Genomic DNA, 25,614 nt, shown 5'->3' with positions numbered 1-25,614 from the left:
TTGCTGAATATTTTACACAAACCAACCTAATTTATATCATATTTTAGCTGCAAAACGTTTCCCAAATTCTCCATTGAAATACGTTTTTAGTCGCATTTAAGTAGCAAAAGTGGGCGGAGCAGAGTTTTCAAAATGTACTACACAGGCTAACCCGCTCCTCTGAGGTAACAAAAGTGCATAACGTGGTTGTTTTCAGTCCAAAAACGCATTTACAATGTTGGGTTTGCAGTTTCAGAAACAGATAAGAGGCAGCTATCACATTTCAAACTTTTAACATATATTTTTTGGAAAGTCTGGCAAAAATGACATCTATCCAAAGCAGTGGGCTTACGCTGCTGAGCTCTATAAAAGTACTCTATGGTTTTAAGACGGGCACAAGGCAATTCTTTACTGGGTGTACTGCATTTTGTATAATGAATATGGATGAAGGAAGTACACAAATAATAAAGCAGGTCATTTATATCAGGGATTAGATAAAGTACACAACACAATAAGAATCTGCATGTTAGCAATGGTGATTTTACTTCCATCTCTTCTTTTATTATAAAGACAGTATGATTTTGGAACAGTTATAGTTTGTACAGAATAGTTTATAATGTGACTAGTGGAAAAACTTGTGCCTAAGAAGGAACCGGGCAAACAAACCACGTCTTTTATACTTTCACAATGTTTTTACCCCATAGTACCCAGGACCCCAACCACAGTAAAGATGCCATACTTGTCCAAAATTAGGACAAATCACTAATCATGACTAAAAGCTATCTACACAGCACAGTATATATCCAACAGAAGCACAAAACTCCCGTCTCGATAGTGTTTGAGAGGAGAAAACCACGCTCACCTTATCCGTGATGCGGTCGATCTGTTTGTTCTGCTTGTCTATTTCGTTGCCCATGTCCTGAGCCATGTTCTTCAGGTTTCCAATGATGCCCCCGACAGCCTCCAGGTTTTCCTCCATCTCATCTTCACGAGCGTCATTAGTTATTCTGGAAATAGATGAGCCATAACATTATGACCAGCGACTGGCGCAGAAATAATTGCTTCATTATGCCGCCTGTATGTAGGGGGTAGAAAATTAGGTGGTGGGTGTCATTTCGTCCTCGAGGTTATTGTGTTAGAAGCAGAAAAATTGTGTGATAATTTGACTGAGCTCCTCAAGGACAAAATGTGATGGGTAGAAGATGTAGGGGCGTCCAGATCGTAGTGTAGTGGTCGGGATCCACAAAAAATAATGGTACTAGCGCTCAACCAACTGAGCTACTGCTGCACATATTTAATCCATGAAGAGAAGGAAAGGGCTGAGTGTGGCTGTCAAACATACTAACGTAATAATAGAGCTGCAAAATAAACTGCAAACCAATTAAAATATTGTTTGAAATGACTGCCTCCAATGGGTACTGTATTTTCTGGACTTTTTCAGTTTATCAAGGGGTGCGACTTAAACTCAGATGTGATTTATATGTGAAATATATGTTTTTTTCTTCATTATTGTGCATTTTTTGGCTGGTGCGACTTATACTCCCGAAAATACAGTACTTATGTGTAAAACATGCTAACCTTGTAGTTTAGATCTCTACAAACTGTTCTGGAAATAATATGTGATTCTACAGTAGTTAAGCGAATTTAAAATCTACCGTAATTCTAATGCCAACACTTATAACTGTATTAAAAGGCCTGATCTATGTTATAATATTAATTATTAAATAATTATTATTATGAAATAATATAAGCCTGCATATTTAGGGTCTTCTCTCAAACTGAAGACACTCTGTTCCACCTTGTGATGTCATCTTGTGATAATACAGGAAGTGCTCCACTGTGTTTTGAAACTCCACACACCTTCACTAGAATCATTTGGATCATTTCAGCCCTGGAACTGCCAATCTCTACTAAACTAAAGATAAATGGTAGCTGTTAAAAAACTACCACTTCATGACATCACAAGGTGGAGAAGAGCATTTTGAGCTTTGGAGATGTAGACAGACATAATAAAGTGTTACTCAAACATGTGTGAGTGAAACAAAACACAACTCTAGGTATGTTTTTGAGGAGGTAATAGCATTATAAACATGACTTAAAGCTCACAAGAGTCTATTTTGTGTAATACAGAATACAAACAAAACAATAAGTTCTTTTTCCCGAAGCTGTTCAGTCTGTGAGTTACTTGAGTAGTGGTTGCCTGGATCTACATCTGTACAGCGCCCAAACATCCAGCAGCTGAATAATAAAAGCTGAATCTTACCTCTTGATGTAGGGTCCGGAGGGCTGGGACGCGTTGACCTGTCCCGCCTGTCCGTTGCGGACTCCAGAGGGTTGCCTGGAGACCACCCCGGAGCTGTTACTATCTCCTTCACCATCGCTTGTCCCCCAGGTCTTCTTGTACCGGGAGTCGTGTTCAATAGACGACACCCTACGAGGAAACACACTCTTGATTTACCCGAAAGTATGAATAAATTACATGTGTAACAACAGAACAAAGTGTCTACTATGGCAGCTTTCTCCAAACAACAAAACAATTCATACATAGACCGCCTACCTTATCTGCAGGTATTCATCAAAGTATCCCATTCTTCAAAGTGAAAGCATTGTGGAGAGATTTGACTAGAGTTTTAAAAAGTTTTAATTGTACTACGTGCACAAACTACATGAAAACAGGTTTCACTGCAAGTTCAGTCAGTTGGAAACCATTTGAACAATGTATATTTGTTCAAATGACACTCAAACAAGACGTGGGGATTCTGCTGTGACACTTAGAGGTGACATTTTGAACAGTTACAATGACAAGTAAAGGTGTACTATGTAACTTTTCTAGCGCTTGTCACCGTGGAGATGTCATACAGTATAGCATTAAACAAACGGGCGATGCCACAAGGACAAATTAAAGGTTAGATCTGTGTAGATTCGAACCACAATCAGCGAGAATGCATGTTTTTCAAGGTATTTTTGGTCATAAAAATAACTGTAATTACAAGAGAGATAAGTTTAATGCCATACCGTGGAAGATTTCAGGCAAAGCAATAGCATCTCCATGGAAACAAGCAGGTGCTGGACCCACTAATCAGTTCCATAGTTTAAAAGACAAACTAGAAGCTCATTTTTAACACACATTTCCTAAGAGTTTATAAGCAAACGTAAATAAGTTTGCCAAACCGACCTCATAAGTTTTGTCTCTTGAGGGTTGCCATACATCTTAACAGAATGTCAGAGGTAGTAATTCATTTGAGATTTCCATAAAAAAGTACAAATTGCCCCTTTACGTGGCCACAAAGGGCAATGCAAAAACGAATCATGTTGGTGGTGTAGCCAAGAGCAAGTCCATAGTTTGAGAAATGAGATGAAAATATATTCAAACTCAGGGGAAAACAAACAGACAATCACTCAACTGGTACAGATAAATACAGAGCAAGAGAGAGTGGAGCGTCCCAGGTAAGAGAGGGGGGCAGAGAGGGGAGGGAGGGGGGAGTGACAGAGGAGGACACAGGGGGTCAGAAGATGAGGCGGGGGAGAGGCGGTCAGAAGGGGATAAGAGAGGGCGGTAGAAAAGGTGAAAGAGAACGGTGGGACGGTGAGGTAGGTAGAGAGAGTGAGACAGATGGAAAGAGTGAGAAAGGTGAGAAAGAGAGGGGGACAGAAGGTAGAGAAAGAGGGGATGAGACAGAGGGGGAGAGAAGGAGGAGGAAGAAGGAGTGAGAAAGAGGTAGACAGAAGAAGGATGAAGAGGAGGTGAGAAAGAGGGAGTGAGACAGAGGGGGGGCAGAAAGCTGAGGAAGAGGGGGTGAGAGAGAGGGAGACAAAAGGAGGAGGAAAGGTGTTAGAAAGGAGAACAGAAGGAGGAAGAGGCGGTGAGAAAGAGAGGGGGACAGAACAAGGAGGAAGAGAGGGTGAAAGAGGGGGACAGAACGATAAGGAAGAGAGGGTGAGAAAGAGAGGGGGACAGAAGGTGAGGAAGAGGGGATGAGACAGAGAGCGTGGCAGAAAGAGGGAGAAGAGGGGGTGGGAAAGGGGGGGGCAGAAGGTGAGGAAGAGGGGGAGGGAAAGAGAGGGTGGCAGAAAGAGGGAGAAGAGGGGGTGGGAAAGAGAGGGGGACAGAAGGAGGAAGAGAGGAGAACAGAACAACAAGGAAGAGGGGGTTAGGAAGAGAGGAAGACAAAAGAGAGTGGTGAGAAAGAGGACAAAAGGAGGAGGAAGAGTGGTGAGAAAGAAAGGGGGGCAGAAGGAGGAATAAAGGGGGACAGAATGATAAGGAAGAGAGGGGGACAGAAGGTGAGGAAGAGGGGATGAGACGAGAGGGTGGCAGAAAGAGGGGGTGAGAAAGAGAGGGGGAAAGAAGGAGGAGAAAGAGAGGTAAGAAAGAGGAAAAATAGAGGGGGTGAGAAAGAGGGGGACAGAAGGAGGAGGAAGAGAGATGGATGGAGACAGAGCAGAGTGCGAGTGTTGGGTGTTGTACCTGTCACAGGGGCACACACACAGACCACAGCACTTGGACAGGTCGGTCAGGTTCTTCTCGGCGGTCCTCATGTCGTGGTTGATCTGGTCCATGCCCTCCTCCACATGCCTCAGCTGCTCTGCACACAGCAAACAACAACAACAACACACTTTAACACTACACACACACACACACACACACACACACACACACACACACACACACACACTACAGAGTCATTAGATTTGTCAAGGCTTCAGCAGAGCTCCAGTACAGGTGGGAGGTATTTAGAAAAATATATACCGTAATTGTTGTCTTCTTGAGCCCATTTTTATTAATAGAAAATATTCAACTCAGTGCCAATGTTCCAAGATGTTTTTATTTTATGCATTTAAAAAAAAAGATAAGTGCTATTTTTAATACATATATAAATAAAATATCACTGAATGCGTGGATATGTTTGAGCCAAAAGATGTAAGATAATAACGACACTACTGAATCCTATGTTAAAAGATGTTTTGTTTTTATTATTTTTTTGGCATTATCTGTTCTTTAACATCAACAATCAGCCAAAACATGAAATCCATTTTGAGATATGCTGTGTGCAGTTGGTCAAAAACTATAAAAAATAGATATAAAGCTTTGATTTTAACATCAGAGATTGAATCTTGGGTGTTCTCTCTCTCTCTCTCTCTCTCTGTGTGTATCAACTTATTTTTCATCAAGGTTTCCAAAAAACGTAATTAACTTGAATAGTTCCTGTGAGGACTAAAGTGGGTCACACAGCAGGAAGCAGACAGACATTTGCATATGTATAAAAAATATATATACAGATTCTGACAAACGGCGCTTTTTCTTCAATAAAGTCAAGGAAAAAAAATGTTTGGGATATAAAAAAAAACTGAAAGGAAGCTCACATCTAATTACAGATTTAGAAGACTAGTTTTTTAAGTAATAAATTAACTGTGACATCTTTTAACTCTGCTTTAACTTGTATTCACTTTACAATCATAATTAAAGCTGCGAACGAATAGAAATCTTGACCACACAGACTCGTTTGTGTGGCAGTGTTTCTTGCTTATGCTGACACCTCTGACAGCTCCTCTGTACAACTCCACACAAACTTTCTGTGAATAAATAACAAGATTTTTCTCAGTGCTGCTGCAAATATAGAAATGATGTAGGCGCTGACCTAGAAAAAAATACTTAAAAGTGTAGTCCTAAAATAAGACCGCAAATTAAACCAGTAGTAAATAATTCTATGTGAATTTACTACAAGCTGCTGCACTGTATCTGTACTATAAACTGTATAAACAAGTGGACTGTAGTGTTTGGCTGCAGTCAAACGAAGCTCGTCGAGGCTAGCGGTTATAAGAGCGAATTTGAAGCCATGTTTGGAATATTATAGCAACCAAAGAGCCAATCCAGAGCGAGGCTGCTGAAGGGAACACCTCTTATTAAACCAGGGGTGTGAGTATTTAGTAACGCTCTCAAATCAAAATCAAATCAAATCAAACTTTATTTATATAGCACTTTTCATACAAAAAAAAAAGTAACACAAAGTGCTTTACAAACCATTAAAATCAGTCCCACCCACCAAACCCACCCAGCCACCCGACAGCCCAACAACCCAACCCCAACACATCAATAATCATAACCAAACAACCCCCCACCCCAACACACACTTCCACCCCCCACCTCAACACATGTTAAAATACCTCAGTTTCATTTAAAATATGTTTAAGTGGAACAGGCTGGATAAAGATGAACCAGATGAGAGAGCGCCACCAGAGGAACCATCTGCACCAGGAACAGGGTCACCCACAGTCTCAATCAAATCTGAGCAACCTCGGGGAACGAAGACGCCTCATTGGTCTGTTATTAATGTTCATATCTTGATTTATGGACAAAATACAGAAGTAAAAATATCAGGATCATGGAGAGCGGGTTAATACGAATCTTTTAAGACCAAAATGATGAGGCTTACCGCAGCACCACATCACCCCTGTCCTCAAACAACTCCACTGGCTCCTCCTGATTACCTACAAGTCCCTCCATAACCTGACCCCTCCCCCTTCTCACCGACCTCCTCCATCAGCACCGTCCCACCCGCCGCCTCAGCTCGGCCGACGCCAACCTCTTCGCTCCCCTCATCAGGACAAAGCACCGAACCGTGGGAGACCCGCCGCCCCCACCCTCTGGAACTCACTCCCACAACCCATCAGGAACTCAGACTCGCTGAAACACTTTCAAATCACGACTAAAAACTCACCTGCTCAATCTGGCGTCCCTCACATGATTTGCACCACCATATTCTACCGTTTTCTTATTGTTTGAATGTCCAAAAAGCATTATATAAATCTGATGTATTATCAATTTGTGTTATATTCAAAACTGCGATTGCCGTTATGCTCAGTTTCTGTCCTGCCTTTAAAGCTGCACCATGTAACATTTCTGCTTGGAGTTTCACCACCTGCTTGTCTTAATGGAAATGTTATTTCTTTGATTGGAATGTTCCATAGTAAGTCATTAAAATCTACCTAATTAGAATGTGTTTATAGACAGGTATTTTATTACTCAGAAATACCTTGAAAAACATTTATTCTTACTGTGAACGAGCTCGCTTCTCCACAAATCTAACCTGTAATTTGGCCTGGTTGTGCCACAAGTTTAATGCCAAATTGCCGAACATTCCAGATGAGGCAATAACATCCTCACAGAAACAAGCAGGCGGCAGATTCTCCACCAAAAAAGTTACATAGTTTGTTTTATTTATAGAGTGGTTAAACTGTCACTAAATTGTGTATTGTACCAAATCCCTTGTATTGTTATTATTGTTATTATTGTTTTATTATTTACCTCCTTGCTGATCCAACATCACCATGGTGTTGGCGCCTGTCTGTTTGCTCTAAAAAAATACAAGAAAAAAAAACAAAAAGTCAGATTCACTGGGAGTAAAACAAGGCAGAATGACATTTACGTGAAAACAGTCATTCAAAAATCTGCTTAAAAGGTCAAAGTGAAACAAAGTGAGAACATTTGGGTTCATTTTAGACGTTAGACTCACCTCCTCAGCCATCTGCAGCATCCGACGAGTGCTCTCCAGAGACTGTGAAGAAATTACGTAGTTAGTGAAGCATGTATGAGGAGAATGGGGCTGCACATATTGGAAAATTTTGCGACATGTGAGGAGAATGCAGTTGTTTTTGTTTTTTTTGTTCTTTCACAATTACTCGTGGTGGTTAATGATGTCATACTCCCAGATATTAATCCCATACACAATGCTCCTTACACTACTGAATCACATGTGTTTAAGAAAAAGAAGGATTTTGTAGCACACCTTGAATATAAAACATCAAAAATCAGAATATCACAAAATGAACTTCAGTGATCCACAATTTAGGAGCCATATTTCACTTTGATTATGTTGTATTTTCATCACAAATGTCCAAAAGGGAAATTCACAAATAGTGAGCGTAATAATTTCTTTTAGTTACTAGACCCTAGAACTCACTGTAGACTCTTACAACAAAACCGAAATATATATAGCATGTTGTGATTTAATCTAAAACCCAACAATACTGTAGCTACATACAATAAAAAGGCAATTTTAGTTAGGAAAGACAGTCCATCTGTGACCAGGAATGAGGGGCTTAGACATCATCTCCTATTTATAACTCCATCCTCAGACCTGAATCAAAACAAGGACAACAACAGTGATAGCCAGTATGCTAATAGGTTTGAGAGCATCCATTAGGGGCCTGAACCATTATGCAAAATATGACTCAGACGCAGTTCACACTTGGTGTCGTTCAACAGACCGAGCTAACAAACAGAAACTGAATACAAATAGGTGCGTTAGTTTCAGTGTAGAGTGTAGTTAGCCTCTTCCTTCAGACAGATATAAGGCAGCGTCCAACAACAATCTGACCAGAACGAGCATTAAAACAAAAATGAAACGCAAAGAAAATGTGACAGGTGGAGCTGCAGAGCCATTTTTACATACAATATTTACATTTCTGCAATTGACTTTTGATGTTTGCCGTTTCATTTAGAACCAAAGCACAAATGGGTAATTGAAAAAAATAAAAAAACAACACTTTTTATTTTTCTTAATAAACTGCCCATCTATGGATTTGGCAATTGCGAGTTATCAGTCTCGCTTCCTCCTTTTTCCATTTTTTCACTGCACAATGTCATCTAGGCAAGGCCAAAACAAAAGTACAAATATCATCTAAAAATACTCTATCTTAGATTTATAGCTGTACACAGGTTTATCCCTGATTATTCTGTCGGGGGAGTTTTTTTTAGAGTTCATATATTTAATTATGACCTTCCCAACATCACTTTGGCTCACTTTGGTCGTCTTTGTTTCCCTTGCGAACAATACAACACTCAATAATCTGTGGTGCACTACATACCGGCTGCGTATTCAGGGACATATTGGTACTGTATATTGATGATCTTGATCTGATTTACAATTATATGTGACTCCCTAGGGCCATATTTCATTCAAACATTCCCTCTGGGGGTTTAAAACAGTAATTTACAGTTTAACTTGTCACATCGAAGCCACTCATTGCTAATCTACAAAATGACTAACCGCTCCTTTGTTTGCTCTGAGGCTACTGAAGAGATGATGTCATGGCAGGAATACGTAACGCGAGGTGAGTTAAAGTCTAGCAGCTGGTGAACGTACGCATGAGGGATTCAGTCAACATCTTTCATATTATAATGTTAATGTAAATATAAGCAAATCAAGTGTAGTCTTAACACAAAATTGACTCCTGTGACCCTGTTATAATGTTCTTACCTCGTCAAAGACAGACCTGGAGTTGTGTTTTGTTCATTTGCACATGTTTGATCAACTATTTATTATTAATTAGTCTAATCTCAAAGCTCAAAATGCCCTGTTCCACCTTGTGATGTCATGCATACATTTTACCTTTAGTTCGGTAGAAACGGGCAATTCCAGGACGGAAATTATCCAAATTATTCTCAGAACAGAGTGTTTTTAGTTTGAGAATAACACACAAACCTGCATATTTAGGTTTAGGAGTTCAACATGTGCAAATGAATAAAAAAAAACACAACTCCAGGTCTGTTTGTGATGAAGAAACATTATAACAGATGAGAGAATAATGTGATATAGGCCCTTTAAAGTCACGCTATCCAATATAAAGCTTTTTGATAATCCTTACGTAACGTGTAAGTCACCACTCCAAATGGTTATGCACATGTTTGTTCAGTTTGTTTAATCGTTTTTATGTCTTGTTCAAAGTCTATCTGAAACAGTAGCTGTGTCCACAAACATTATGCTGTAAAACTCAGACTTTACTTTACTCAGACAGCGGACATGATCGAGCTTAAGTACACTAATAGTAGAAGACTTCACATATTCAAGTGTTTTTGAATCTGAATGACCTCATACAATTTGCACTTTTGTAGCATGGATCAAACTGTGAACACACTGATTTGAGTATGTTGGAAAGACAGCTGGGTCTCATTTTGAACTCCATCAACCCAACTTTCACTTGCACTGAACTTATACTAACATTTGAATGATTCCTGTGCCAATACACGTGTTATCACATTCATAAAACTGGAGTTAGGCAGGCCAATATTGCAGTTATGTAGCCAAATATTAACTTTAAGGCTGTGCAGATCACCCAGCTCCTCTGCACAGCTCCTTGTGGCAAATTGGCTGCAACTCTCTTCTCTTCCAGATGATTTTGATCTCAAGTTAGACAGCACACCCTCAGTCAGGATACATCCATGGCAGGTACTGTGAACAGACTATGTGAACTGTCAGGCTCCTCCCATCTATTTACATTAGGCCACAGCTAGCAGAAGAACTTAGCATAGCTCTGCAGAATGACACTGATATCAGAATCCTTAAAATATTTAGAGCAGCTGGACGTTTAGCCCAACAGATAAAGAATCGCTTTTCCAAAAATAGTGGATGGTTCCGGGCCTGGATGACTCTGTATCATATCTGTATCCAAGTTTCGATACTGACTCTGACAAACCTACTCTGAGGTGAAAGACTTTTTTAGGAAGTGAGTTTCAAGATTATAATTTAGGTAAACCCCAACTCCCATTTCATCAAGTTTTTAAATTAATAGTAAAATGTTTAATTAAAAGAGCTTTTTGTTTTAAAAATCAGAATACATCTGTCATCTAATCTCTTGTAAATGAAGAAAGATCATGAGCATGTCTGAATAACACATTTTCTGTTCTGCACTGATGTTGAGAATTGCAAGAATATTTTTGATACCAAGAAACTCATACTGACAAAGACAAGAGGGTCAACCTTTGTCCAGTTGTTCAGAAGGAAAACTGTCTATAGCAGGAAAATATTACTTAACAGGGTCATCTCATTAATTAATTAATTACATTTATTAATTTATGTATTTATAATTATTTTACTTTTTTATTTCTTTACTTATTAACCAACACATTCAATATAAAGCACTGATATTCAACAATACTTACTCTCTACTTTTAAGTCTGTTTATTCATGACTTTCTGCAAATAAATTTAAAACATGTAAATGGTCCATAATATATTATAATTGGCAGCTATTGGTCCTTAATTTACTAATAAACATTGTATTACATTTGTGAGAAATTTGGTTATTGCATTTGTGGGTTTATTACACTGAGTTTTATTACATTTGTGAGGCTTATTAGTGGGTTTATTTAGTTGAGTTTTGTTACATTTGTGGGTTTATTACACTGAGTTTTGTTACATTTGTGGGTTTATTACACTGAGTTTTGTTACATTTGTGGGTTTATTACACTGAGTTTTGTTACATTTGTGGGTTTATTACACTGAGTTTTGTTACATTTGTGGGTTTATTACACTGAGTTTTGTTACATTTGTGGGTTTATTACACTGAGTTTTGTTACATTTGTGGGTTTATTACACTGAGTTTTGTTACATTTGTGGGTTTATTACACTGAGTTTTGTTACATTTGTGGGTTTATTACACTGAGTTTTGTTACATTTGTGGGTTTATTACACTGAGTTTTGTTACATTTGTGGGCTTATTATGTTTGTGGAGCCAACAAGATGCATTATTGTGAGTGGGCACACGTCTCGACAGATCTGACCTGTAACTTGGCCTGGTCGGGTTACCTGCTTGTTGGTGAGATAAAACTTTAATGCCATAACATAGAGCATTTTAAACTAGTTAGTCGCATCTCCACAGAGTCAAGCTGAAGGGTTGCATGTTGCACTTTTAAAAATATGAATGTTATTACAAAGCCAGAGACATTATTTACATATTGACATTTTTGGCCACCTATGTGTGTAAACTCCAAACATATTAAATGTGACTGTCCTGTTTCTAAACCACTTTGAAACAGGAACAGAAGTCATTCAAAAGGAGAACTGGGCACAGAGGAGTGCAGTCAGTTCAGGTGAGTTTGTGTGGCTCTATTCTTAGAAGAAGCCCAAAGCGACACGTCTGAAAAAGAGACTCAGAAATGACTAGGGGCATGGCTCCACTCTGCCATCTCTAATGAACCATAACAGGAAAGACTTCTATTCCTCCTCCTCTTTTTCTTCCTCCTCCTCCTCCTGCTTCTCTCTGTAATGTTTGTGTGAATATAATAATCAGGGAAACAGACAGACAGAGAATTGGCAAAGAGATAGTGGCCAGATCAGAGGGAGAACATCGCCGGAGTGGTTGGTAAACATTACATTATGTCACTGAAATATCCATGATCTTGGCTAATTAAGTCCGGGATGGAGCAGGCAGCCAAGTTTTCCAGATTGGGACTTTGGGAAGCAGACAACGGCGAGGTATTTTTAAAACAATTTTGGGACGGATTAAATGGAGTTAAGACTGGTATGTGCTGGCGCGGGAAGAGAAAGCATTTAGAAGTAGCATTTTATCCGACAAACAAAATAAAACTATTAATTTAATTTGGAGAAATGAAAAACAAAGTAAGAACAAAAGTAAGAAATAACACGTAGTCCCTAACAGCAATATTTATGTCTTTACTGCTAATTAAATCATGATATCAGACTTGAACCCAATTCTCTCTGAATGTGGATGTACTACAAACACGGACTACTTTGATGTATTGGACCACAATGCAAGAACACAAACGATGACAGGAAGCAGTGATGATTTCTGCAGCAACAGACAAAAAAGAGCATTGGATCTGTTTATTTTGGACATCAAACCCCACAATACAGAGTCTGTGCTCACAAAATGTTGCCAGTTAGGGTATTTTCTTCTCAAAATAATCAAATAATGAAAATCTAATAAAATGGTTAGGCTGTGTTTATGTAGAGGTTGGTCAAAAGATCAAGCTGTGTATTTATCGTGTCTTTTTCGGACTAAATTTGATTTAGTATTAGGCCTGTGTGATGACATTTGAGTTATCGATGGTCTAATAGATACTACAACTAACTGTTTTAGTGTTTCATTCCACTGTTTATATATTGCTGGCCACATTATGTTTAACATGATTCACTTAGAAAAAGGTTTACAGTGAAGATCCTGTGTTACGCTTATTGTGAAAGTGGTATAAATTCATTTCAATATCATCATTTATTGTGATATTTTCAGAATTAATATACAGTATCGCACTTCAAAATGTGTTATCATGACCGGCCTGCATCCCATGTCTTGTTGTTGTGGCCAGCACAACATTATTTATATCAATACTTTAAAATCAAGGCCCACAAATTGAAGTAATGACGTAGTTAAGTGCCCAAATTAGCTTTTTCCTTTTTCCAAAACTGTTAGCATTGCTTTTCTCAGACATAAAATAGCGTGTTTTTCAATGAAGATTGCATGAATACGCAGCTACTTCTTTAATGTCATCGCTTCTATTTTCAAATATTAAAAAAAAAAATCTGTTAAAAAAAAAAAAAAAAGAGTAAAATCTCGATATATACTGGGAGACTGTACAGAGATGAAGTGTAAACATTGCCCATAATATCACCCAAAAATGCACTACTCTTCCTTTTACTAATAAACAAAACAATGCATTTTGCTGGAGGCCTAACACACACATCCAGCCAGGGCTCAGAATTACATAAATAACAGTATAAAACTACCCACTACTCGAGTGCGAGACCAAAGACTCTTCCTGTGCTGATGATGTGGCTCTGATAGGAGTGAGTTGAGATGCATCAGATGTGAGAGCTGGTTACGCAGGGACACAGAGCTAAAGAGCCACATAATACAACAAAAAAAAGAGCAGCATAAGAAACAGACGCAGGGAAATTGTGTTTTTGAGATGTAATAATATCATCATGGACTATTACGATACCACATTGTAATTTCCTGGGTCGAAAATGCATTGTTTTGTTGCTGTGGGATACACTCAGGGGCCGCTCCGCCTTGTACCGCCTCTATATGGAAACAAGGCTGTGGACCATAATCCTTTGCTTCATAGTGCAGCCAGTTCGAAGAATACGATAGAACACTTACTATTTTGCAATTCTATGCATTTCATTTCATTATATCTGTATTTCATTTGCCTGGGATCCAGACTATATGCTTCTTCAAAACTTTACGAAGATGTGAGCCAATCAGGGACATACGTGGTGCGTCTGTGTGGGAAAAATAAAGGAAAGAACGTCACAGGGGGAGGAAAAGCACTGTGGGTTTGAGCAAAGTACTAAACTCTAACTTACCGCTGAAAACAAACACTGAACTTTATTTTATGGGTACATAACAGGTGACCAATGAGCTCCTCCGTAACACATGTCACTAACAAAAAACGTATCCGAGTGCACGATCACGTTTGACCGGGATTGAGACGCAGCGGAGGACGTGGGGACGAGACTGATATCAATCTGTATAAAAAATAAAGATTTTCCTGATTTGGCAGGCAAGTATTTCATTTTTTATTTATTTTTTATTTGACAAGGGCAGTACTACTACTTTTCTATTCTTTATATTGTTACTGAAATATAGCAGTAATGTGACACCAACATATATAACAACTGAATATAAATAATAATAATAATAATAATAATAATAATAATAATAATAATAATAATAATAATAATAATAAATAAAAATAAAATTAAAAAAATAAAAATAAAAATAAAAAATACAAATAAATAAATAAAATGGATATTGTTCATATTTCAGGTCTTCACATTTGAGTCTCATCTTCGTCTTAATTTTGTAACAGAAGCCGCATCTAATTACAAAATTTTACATTACTGTGAGATTAGCTTTCTATATTTACATATTAGCTAGTGAGGCGCTTAGCAAAATTAGCAGCAGGTGAAGATGCTTGCTAGCTACTGAATTAGCATTAGCTCATTATTTTGTCCATTAGCATCAGATGGCTAATCGTAATGTGCCCTGGAGCGCTGATTAAACACTTATCTGCGTAATAATAAAACATTTAAACATGGCCGACTACACTGCGCCGTCACAGCCTCAGAGGAGAACCATATGCTAAATTAGCCATAACCTTCCTCCACACCTGACACAACATTCTATACAATTAGCCCAATGGTATTTTTTATGGGGTTTTAATGTGTAATCCAAAGTCAATAAGAAGACTGCCAGTTACTTTATGATATTTGTGGAAATAAAGACTAGAATTTAACAAAAGGGACTATTTTTTGAAGGGCTATTTTGTGATTTATGTTATAATGTTGTTTCCTTATCACATCCACACATAATTAACACACAAACTCTGCATATTCACTAGAATCATCATGAATTCAGCCCTGGTATTGCTGATCATTACTTAACAAAAGGTAAAAGGAGCTGTTAACTTGAAAACTACCACTTCATGACATCACAAGGTGGAATAGAGCATTGTGAGTTTTGGAGATGTGACAGGATTAATACTGTGTGAGTGTAAGAATGAAACAAAACACAACTCACGAAAATCCATCATGTGTAATATAGGATCTTTCAACATCAATTATTTTTAGTGGGTCATTTTCTGATTAAGTCATTATGTTTGGAGGTTTTCAGTATTAATTTGTATTTTTTGGGTAGCACACTTTCCTTGTAATAAGTTTGTGATTCAAGTCAAGGTGAGCAATAGCATTTACAGTAGTAGTATTTATAGTAGTAGTAATTGCAGCAGGAGCAGATGTTCATTTGCTAGTAGTGGTTTTGATAAAGGCGACAATTCATGGGTTTCAGGCAAATGATTCCTTCCTGATTTGAAGGATTGTGTGATTCAAAGATATAATATTTGGATCTGAATGACGTTATATTGCTCGAGGACTGTTCCCATGCCAAATCCTTCAAATCAGGACTTTAACCAGAAACCCATGAACAGTAGCAGTCTTTGCAGTTACAGACTAGTAGTTAGGCCTGTCACAATAACACATTTTTAAGTAAATATAGACAATAAATGACAATATTGAAGCTAATTTATGCCACTGACACAATAACCCAAGAGCAGATTTAAACCACAAAAACAAAATCTACAATATTTAAAAAAAATCATGAGCTGCAATAAATAAATAAACAGCAGAATGACACACTTTAGTACTTAATTTGCATCTGTAATGAGTCATAGAATTGATTAATTCGACCTTTGACGGCTTAAATCTCATCATTTAGCCACAAAATAACCCAAAAATTCACAGTAGTGCAAAGAAAATGTACAAACGTTGAAAAATTATTGTTCAAACTTTCGTATAATGAACGATATGTCGATATAGTATGTAAAGTATTATGATGACAGGCCTACTAGTAGTAAAGGTAAACAGTATTATAGTAGTAAAAGCTTAATTATGTTTATTACTAGATGTATTACTGTTATTTTTTAGCAATGATTATGAGTTTCACAGTTGAGTGGCATTATCAGTATTTTTACTTCAGTACATTTTGGTCACTTCTGTTGTAGTTTAGTCCCGTGTTATCTCTCCACGTCCCACAGGATTAGTCGTCCCTTGTTCTAACGTGTTTGTGAGCTGGTTACATGAGTCCCTGAAGCTGTACTCCACCCAGCCTCTCTCCTGGTGTCAGTACTCGCCCCTCGCAGGCCCGTGTACACTTCATATGGAGATTACCGGCACTACTAAGAACAAAGGCGTCTGCGGTCATCGAAATACAAAGGCGAACTCAAGTGTTTTGGGAGCACATCGCTAGAGGAAGTTAAATAATAAGAGCTCAAACAATGGCTCCAAACACAGCTGCTGGCCATATGTTTTTACCACAGACCCCACCTGTTTTATTAGACTAACTATTGAGCCTGAATTTGAAACAAAATCATTTTACATAATATTATTCATTATCCTGTCATGAAACGACCCTTCTTAAGGATGGACTATGTAATTTTTCTGGTAGAGGGTTCGGTTTGCTTGGAATGGTCCACACTATGGTATTATTCTATCGCCATGGTGACAAGAAGGTGAAGTTGCTGGTTAGAACTGTGGAGAGGCGAACTCGACCCACAGTAACAAGGCATGTTTTTGAAGGTATTTTTGAGCGTCTGCAATTGAATAATGGCAAAATAAGTCAGTTTTTGGACAGAGTGATGCATACGAGGCAAAGCAACAACATCTCCATGGAGACAAGACGATGCTGAACGAGAAAAGTTACATTATAGAGCATATTTAAGAGTGTAAAAGACGTTAGAACTGAACTATGACTTAATCAAGCAAAACCCGACCTAGCAGGACCAAGACGTACAAGAGCAGGTGTACTCCAGGACAATACCAGGAGAAAAACAAAATGAAACTAGGCTTTAAAATAATAAGATACAAGTAAAGTATAAGTAAGAATTGTTGAATAAAGGTTTTGTCGTGATCCGTACCTCGTCTGTGACCTGGTTGGCCCTCATGGTCATCTGCTCTACCGTCATGTCGTCCATGTTGATCTTGTCTGTTTTGGAGGCTCCTCCCGTAGCTCCGAGCTCTATGGTTTGTGGCCTGAAAGAAAGAGGTAAACACATTATTTTGAATTACTAAACAAGATAACCTGAAACAAGGTCTTTACGAGCAAACGTCAACATTGTAAAACTATAGAACACACAGATAGTTTGATGACCACTATATTTAAGGCTGGAATTCTCAGGTTTAAAGAAAAAGCACAACGGGTCAAACACAACAGTACTCTTTGCTAGGGCTGGAGTCTTTTAGTTATTTAGTCAATTAATCGGTGTCTTAGTCAACCAAAATTTCTATAAGTTGACTGATAATTGTATTTAGATTATAAGGATTTAAATGGAACAACAGCAGAAAGGAGAAGTGAGCAGGGGAGTTAGCTGAACAGTTGGTATTTTTGTAGTATTTATATGTAAAAAGGCAGATTAAACTCATTTCCTTGTACTTTTTGTCTGCATAGGTGTTTTTGCATGAACTCGTGTGCAGGTGTAGTGTTGTGAGTACAGTTTGGGTAAGTTACATAAAGATACGTAATAGTTTTGAGCGCTTTTTGCCACGTTTTGAGTCGACGGATCGATCAGCAGGACTTCTGTTGACTTCGGTCGATTATAACCCTACTCTACTGCAGTGATAAGCTCTGAAAATATCTGAATATTCTGTAAATCAAATGCTGAAAAAAGCCAACCAGAGTACTGTACTATTACTAACTGAGATCAACAATAATCCTATTTTCCAGAACCTGCTTTTTCCTGGTTTTAATGCACCAAAACAGTGTATGTTCATGTATGTTCATGTAACCAAAAGGAGAGACAGAATATGCAAAACATAACCAAATTACACCCTTTGCTGGGCCGCACGTGGATTGGAAACTGTATTTATAATAACAATGCCGCATTACTAAAGTTAGTCGGCTATGTAAGCTAACTACGAACAAGTATTATAGAGAAATTAATCAGAAAACTTGATGTAGAATCTGCTCACACACACAGCCGGCTTTAATTCAAATGAAATCAAAGAAAACCTTAATAACATTTATGCAGCCAGCATTGCTTCAGATCAAATGGAGTCAAAAGCTTCATGTTTCTCTTGAGGCTGAGTAGATAAATTATATATTTTATTTGTAGCGTGCATTTTTAACTTTCATGATTTACTGAGAGAGTTTGAGAGGAAAGTATTTGGGTTAGCTGTTGAGACGCAAAAGAAATAAGCGTGGTCTATATATTGCTAGATCAAAGGTTAAAATAACAATTTGTTAGTCTATCCCAGGCTTTCAGTATGATGAGAAATTAGGACAGCTGCCATAGCGATCAACAATTAAACTAAATGCTACAGTATGTGTTTTGAACGAGAAAAAAAATCCTCAAAATGTAGAATATAACAGTACGCTGAAACCAACAAATACAAATAAATAAATCACATGGGCACAAAAACACAGTATTTTGTATTATATGTACATAAATGACTTGAAATGAAACTTAATTATGCAAAGTGTGAATTTCAAACGCACTTTCACATCTCCTTTGACCTAAAACTGAAAGAACCGTAGCCCGTTCTGTGCATTTTCAGATTCCATTTAATTACACCGATATGTGCTCAATGTTCTGTTGCCAAGTACAGGTCTAATCTTAGCCTGATTACTGCTGACCACTTATTACTGTAAATCGTGTGACGTCACTGTGGAAATGCCCTTCTCTGATGACATAAACCTGAGACATGTTTCTACCAAAATGACTGGCCAAAACTCAACTTAAGATACAGATTCAGAGTCATTATACAGATAGTTATGACGCTATTCTACATTTGGTAAAAATAATGAAAAGATTAAATATTCCGAAAAAAACCCCATCTATACTAAACGTCCTATTTCTAAAGAACACAGCGGTAACTAGTCGTGCTTGTTAAATGGAAAATCTACAGCAACAGCATTCAAATTCTATTCTTATTTAACTGTAAATAATATAAACCATCATCATTTTAGTCAATCCACCCAAATCTACTTTAACACAAACGTCTAATTAAAGCATCATCCCATCCATTTATTAAATAGCAAAGGGAAATAGCATTAAGATAAAATTAAATTACTTTGGATCAGACAGCCATAAAGAGACTACATCAACTACATAACTATAATCACTAGGACACACCCATGGACCACTACAGGACCTACCTCGAGATACAGTAAGAGCCAAAGTTAATATGTCAACTGGACAAAAAGTTGTAAGAGTGAAGATGTTTCGCTGCTCATCCAAGCCGCTTCTTCAGTTCTGGTCAGATTGCTGGTGGCTACTGCCTTATATCTGTCTGAAGAGAGGAGCTAACTGAAACTGTAAACAGCTAATATTTACAGTTTCAGTTTCAGTCTTAATGGCCTACATTCAACCGTAATGAGTCGTTTGCTTTGGGTCTGAGTATGAAGTTATATATGGGGGACAGGTGGTGTCTAATGCCCCCATTCCGGTTCAAGGAAGGTTTGTCTTTCCTAACAAAAATAGCTTCTTTAACTCCTCTCTCAAACCATTTCTTTTCTCTAAGATCTGACCTTCACTGTCTTCAAAGGAGTGGTTAGAGGCTTTGAGATGGAGATGTACTGCAGACTGGTGTCCCGAGGAGCTCTCACGACGGAGTTGGTACATATTTTTATGGAGCGGCTGTTTAGTTTCTCCAGAGTAACGCTCGCTGCACTCTTCACTACACTGAATGGAGTAGACTACATTACTTTGTTTATGGATCAGGGTTTTGTCCTTTGGGTGAACCAGTTTCTGTCTTAAAGAGTTTGTAGGTTTGAAATAGACCAGAATCTCAAACTGTCTGAAAATTCTTTGAAGTTTGAAGGAATAACTATCTGGATGAAGTACTATTGTTTACCATAATCATTTGGATAAGAGCTGGGCAATATATTAGACATTTTTTTACTAAAATTAAATTACAATGGCTTGCAGTATTAATTCACTGAACATAAACAAGACAGACTCTGAATCCATGCCACTCAGTACAAAAATAGTCTTATTTATCTCCCCAAATTCTGAACTCTGCCCCAAAAAACATGTTTTTACTGACAGAGGGTTGACTGTGGAGATCTCAAATAAAGAGACCAAACATGAGCTTGGATGATTAGAAATGTTTAAATCTTTATCTCGAGTCAAATTCAAAACTATGGTTGTCAAAAGTATTGAAAATTAGATACTAATTGATACCGAAACTTGTATGTCTATATAAAGAGTGATCCTCAGTATCAAAATCGAGGTTTAAATTTTAGTCTCGTGACAACACCATTACTCACTACACATTTCCGCTTTCTAACCTTCACAATGGTTTCCTTGTTGCCGCTACAGAAAAGCCCTTTTGTCACCTCTCAGAATTAAACTGTATTAAACTTTACTCTTTCACTGCTCCTCTCTCCTCTTTTGTGCTTTGTACTTTTTGACATTTTCCTGTTTCTAAAGTAACCTGTGAACCTGTCCTTCCCTCTCGGACGTGCAGGGGGGCGAGCACACATCCGGAGGGACACTCTTCACAGGATTTTATGGTGTTGACTCGGCGTTTTTACACTGAAAAAGGACACTTGGTTCACACATAGACTTACAACATTGCTCTTCCTGGTTACTTTTGACTACTGGCACTGGCTGGAGAAATATAAACTGCAGAATTAACACATTTGCTGTCAAAAGAACTCCAAATCTGTTCTTTACATTAATTATTGCAATGCTTTAGTTGCGTAATAATAAAAACATAAGTGTCATAGTAAAATGAATTCAAAAGTAGAGATAGATAAGCCGATATGGCAGATATTTGGACGTTCTAGTGAATCTGGGTCAATCAAATGTGGCTACACAGCTCTCTTATAGATTTGTGAGCTTAGGGGAGTTTGTAGCAAAGTTTATGTACTTGGCACCTTTCACAGACAAGGAAGTCACAAAGTGCTTCACAACAAGAAGTTAAAACTGATTAAAAAAAAAATAACGCCCAATTACAACAGAGTCAATAGAACAATATGGCATCATAGCAGCCCCTAAAAAACTACAATGTTTGACCAAATACGAGCGTTTTGAGGCATCAACAGACTCTAGTGAATGCAAGGACAGCAAGGTAAAGTCAATTAAAATGGCATAATTTGGGGAAAGTAATCGAAATCTGCCCAAAATATCAGCCCAGAAACATTGAGAGAGCTTATCGGCCATCGGTTCCTCTGCATTATAAATAACTGCATCGGTCAACCTCTGGTCAAAACTCAAACTAGTCCACTACTACCGTATTACCACACATATTACTACAACAAATCTGATATAAAAGGTTACAAGTCATTATTGAGATACAGTACTATGGCTCTTCTATCACTATAACTGGAAATACTACTACCAATACTATAGAGCTAGGGTTTGTGTAGTTACATTTCAGAGATTTTTCAGTTTAATAGCCTGATGTTAACCCAATGGAGATTTTAAGAAGCTTAACAATACACTTATCTTAATTCAAAAGTATTCTGACAAAAGTGAGTGACCCAGAAGCTTATCAGACTGCTCCGTGGCTCTTTTGTTTACTTTTTTACATTAGTTTTTTCTAACATATCTCTTGCCGCACACGTACAGTTTTTGGTGTTCAATCCCAACCTCTACAAGGCGATTGTGAGACTTAAGCCATGTTAGAATGCCATTACCTCATCAAAAAAATACCCAGAGTTGTTTTGTTTCCTTCACAAATGTTTGAGTAACCCATTATTATTAGTCTGTTTACATCTCCAAAGCTCAAAATGCTCTGTTCCACCTTGTGATGTCACCAAGCGGTAGTTTCTATGTTAACTGCTCCTTTTACCATTTATTGAGTAGAAATTGACAAGGTCCGAAATTACTCAGATGATCCTAGTGAAGGTGCATGGAGTTTAAAAATACAGTGGAGCACTTCCTGTATCACCACATGACATCACAAGGTGGAACAGAGTGTTTTCTGTTCTGAAAACTCACCCTAAACATTCAGTATTTGTGTGTTAACATGTGTGAATGAAACAAAACACAACTCCTGGTATGTTTTTAATGAGGAAACATTATAACATAGATCAGAAAACAGTGTCATATGGGCTCTTTAAGTGAAATAATCATGTTACCACGACTACCACACGGATTGAAGCCAAACCATGGGGGAACAAACATCAGTATTAAGTGGCTATCAGTTCCTTGTGTCAGTAAATCAACCTCCATATAGCTGTGTATTGATCCAGCTGTTGTCTTTGGAATGAGTAGCCTAAACCACACATGACAAGATATTTTCGCTCAATTTGTGCCTATCTCACAACTTACGCCAACCACCATTACACACTGCAGGTTTAGGTTCAATAACAAAACAGCAATTACCACAGGCACCAAATAAGCCACAAAACACATGTAGCATTATAGGGCTGCAAGATTAATCAAAGTCAAATCAAAATCTTAATTTGAACAGACACAATTAGTAAATCGTCAAGACTGCAGTTTTTTAAGAACCATAATTTCTTTCACAAACAACAAAATAGCCCTGGGACCTATTCTTAATACTAAAATACCACAAATCCATAACATTTTGATCGCAATTACACTGGCCACGATAACCGCGATACCAAATTTCAATACTGTTCTGTGCCTAAACATATTCTTGTATTACTTTGTCAGTTCATCATCGTTCACTGTTTTTGTCAATTTTTCTGCTTTAAAATGTGAACTTCGAACAGACCCCTCTTACTAAAACATAAATCGCAAATCCAATCGCAGCGCTTGTCAGAAAATGTTGAATGATCATCTCTAATCGTGCAGCCCTATAGCACTGTATTATTCACATCTGTAAGTCTCTGGGTCACGACTCTATTACAGCTCTCTTCTTAAGGGTTGCAATACAGAGGGAAGCATTTCTGGTTGTTCCTCCCAAACCTGTTTCTCCACCTCAAGACAACACTACACAAACTCACTCCTTTTGTCCTGTATGAGCGCATATCAGTGGCATGATCATTGTTTTAACTGCAAACTTACTTTTACTTAGTTACTCTCATGGACTCTCTACACTTCAATTTCAAAGAGCATTGCTATGTTATTACACCTTCGTAAACATCAGCAACAGTATATAAAGCTGCAATAAACAGAGCAAAGATTATGAACAATAATAAAGCATTTTAATACATAATAATGCAAGGTTAAATGTGCATAGCTATAACAAATGTGTATATTAGTAACATATATTCATATTAATTAGACTTAAAAAGAGGATCCGAGTCCCAAATATTGAAAATCCAACGTTGTGATAACTAAATGTGGGTTTTTTCTAATCTATTGCAGTGAAATGTGAAATGAAACCCACAAAAAGTCCAATATCAGGCAAAATGAGGAAATTCTATGAAGTTTACAAAGAACTATGAGATCCAGGTAGTTATTTCCGCTCTCTAACCTTGTAAAATGGGAAGTACAAGGCAATAAACACATGTAAACTTTTTTATTTTAAAGGATCAGAGGTTTATTGTAAAGATCATAGCTTTGTAACACTTTAACGTGGGTCACTTGACAAACAGGTGACGTTAGAAAAGTGCCACCACGCGCCCAAAACAACAAAACATGACATCTAACCTCAAAAACAGCACTTAAATATGTAAAATCAAGCTGTCAAATTGAAATAAATGTGTCTTACATTGTTAAAGACGGCGCTGATCTCAAATGCAGTGAAAAGTTTAATACCCACGCAACTTTATGCTAACTTTAGCTAGCTAAGTTAGTCAGTTAGCTAGTTCCTTCCGCTTTTACTGTCATCTAACTAGAAACACCGCCAAACTAAAATGTCCATGGGTAAAACAGGAGGAGATGTTTTACCTGGGTAGTCACCGAGTCCTCCTGGGTTAAACCTGTCCTCGTAACTCCTCCTTGTGTGCGGAATGTAAAGTTGTTGGAGTTGACTGTGGCGGATGGATTCCTTCAGTGCGATCCGCCGCCACCGCTGTTTCCGAAGTGTGTCAAAGAGGCCTTCATGGGCAGTGGGAAAACTGACATTCACACGAGCTGCGCGTTTTAATAGTGTTTGTTCTATAGCCACACGTGTTAAATATTGGGTTTTCTTGACTTGAGGTATGAATCAGAAAACAAAATACCCACTAAACTTAAATCTACTCGTTATTAGTTCATTTAGCATTTTTATTTGTTTACTGTTTCTCTCATTAGTATAACAGGATTTACAGATTACAAGTTTAAAACGTAGCAGCTATGTTTTTAAAATGTAAACTGTAAATGCTAATGTATATGTTATGTTTGAACAAAAAGTAGCTTGTTTCACATACAATTCTAACTTCTTAAGGACTATTATTTCTATATACAGTGAATATACAGAGGGATGCACGTCTGATATAATATAAAACCATAAAATAATAATGTATGTGTCCTATAGTTAGAAAGATGTATTTAAACTTGAGTCAAAATTACTCAAGTGAATTTAAAATATCCTCCTGGCGTTCCTACATAGCTTACAAAGAAACTTCAATGTAGTTTTGGGAGTTTGGTCTCGTTGTTGCTGTAGTTTCGGTTTCGCCTTGAACTCAGCATGAGCGGCTGCGCACGTCCTGTGTGCGCGTGTCATCTGAATCCAGAGAGAGGCGCTGCTCATTCTCCCCACATGAGTGCAGCATTTACCCTTCACCCGGACCCCTCCTCCCCCTCTCACCTCCTCTCTCCTCTCTCCTCTCTTCTGCCCCTCTCTCCTCCCCCTCTCTCCTCCGTCAATCCCTCCCTCCTCTCTCCTCCCTCCTCCCTCCTCCTTCTCTCACCTACTATCTCGTCTCTTCTGCCCCTCTCTCCTCCCTCCTCTCTCTCTTCTCCATTCTGTCCTCTCTCCTCCCTCCTCCTCCTCCTCCTCCTCTCTCTTCTCCCTCCTCTATTCTCCCTCAGCCTCCTCTCTCCTCCTCGTCCCCCGTCTCCTCTCCCCTGTTCATCCTCTGTCCTCTCTTCTCCCTCAACTCTCTCTCTCCTCCTCTGCCTGTCTTCTCCCCCCTGCTCCTCCTCTCTCTTCCTCTCTCTCTCTGTCTCCTCCCCCCTGCTCTCCCTCTTTCCTCCTCTCTCTCTCCTCCTCCCTCCCTGTCTCCTCTCCTTCTCTCCTCCTCTCGCCCCTGCTCTCCCTCTCTCCTCCTCTCACTCTCCCCCCATCCCTGTCTCCTCTCCCTCTCTCCCCCCTGATCTCCCTCTCTCCTCCTCCCCCCTCTTCTCTTCCTCTCTCCTCCTCCCTCCCTGTCTCCTCTCCCCTTCTCTCCCTCTCTCCCCCCTGATCTCCATCTCTCCTCCTCTCCCCTCTTCTCTCCCTCTCTCCTCCTCCCTCCCCATCTCCTCCCCCCTTCTGTCCCTCTCTCTGTGAATACT

General features: G+C 38.5%; 1 protein-coding gene across 2 annotated transcripts in view; it reads right to left on the bottom strand.

Moving 5' to 3' along the window:
- LOC117390722 (synaptosomal-associated protein 23-like) overlaps window positions 1-24,188 on the bottom strand; it is a 28,025-nt gene extending 3,837 nt beyond the window's left edge. The window contains exons 1-7 of one of the 2 annotated variants that reach the window (XM_033988524.2): window positions 24,085-24,188; window positions 17,194-17,308; window positions 7,494-7,535; window positions 7,286-7,334; window positions 4,448-4,565; window positions 2,243-2,410; window positions 842-986 (exon numbers count right to left, since the gene is read on the bottom strand). In XM_033988524.2, coding sequence (XP_033844415.1) covers window positions 842-986; window positions 2,243-2,410; window positions 4,448-4,565; window positions 7,286-7,334; window positions 7,494-7,535; window positions 17,194-17,250 — 579 coding nt within the window. In that variant the 5' untranslated portion in view covers window positions 17,251-17,308; window positions 24,085-24,188. Of the gene's footprint in view, window positions 1-841; window positions 987-2,242; window positions 2,411-4,447; window positions 4,566-7,285; window positions 7,335-7,493; window positions 7,536-17,193; window positions 17,309-23,905; window positions 24,052-24,084 lie in introns of those variants that run through there. The other variant, XM_033988522.2, reaches the window with a different exon arrangement.
- Window positions 24,189-25,614: the final 1,426 nt, after the last annotated feature.

This window comes from Periophthalmus magnuspinnatus, chromosome 22 (assembly GCF_009829125.3).
Source record: "Periophthalmus magnuspinnatus isolate fPerMag1 chromosome 22, fPerMag1.2.pri, whole genome shotgun sequence".
Classification (NCBI taxonomy): Eukaryota; Metazoa; Chordata; class Actinopteri; order Gobiiformes; family Gobiidae; genus Periophthalmus; species Periophthalmus magnuspinnatus.
The sequence above is the reverse complement of the archived record's forward strand: the minus strand, read 5'-3'. Positions and strand labels throughout refer to the sequence as shown.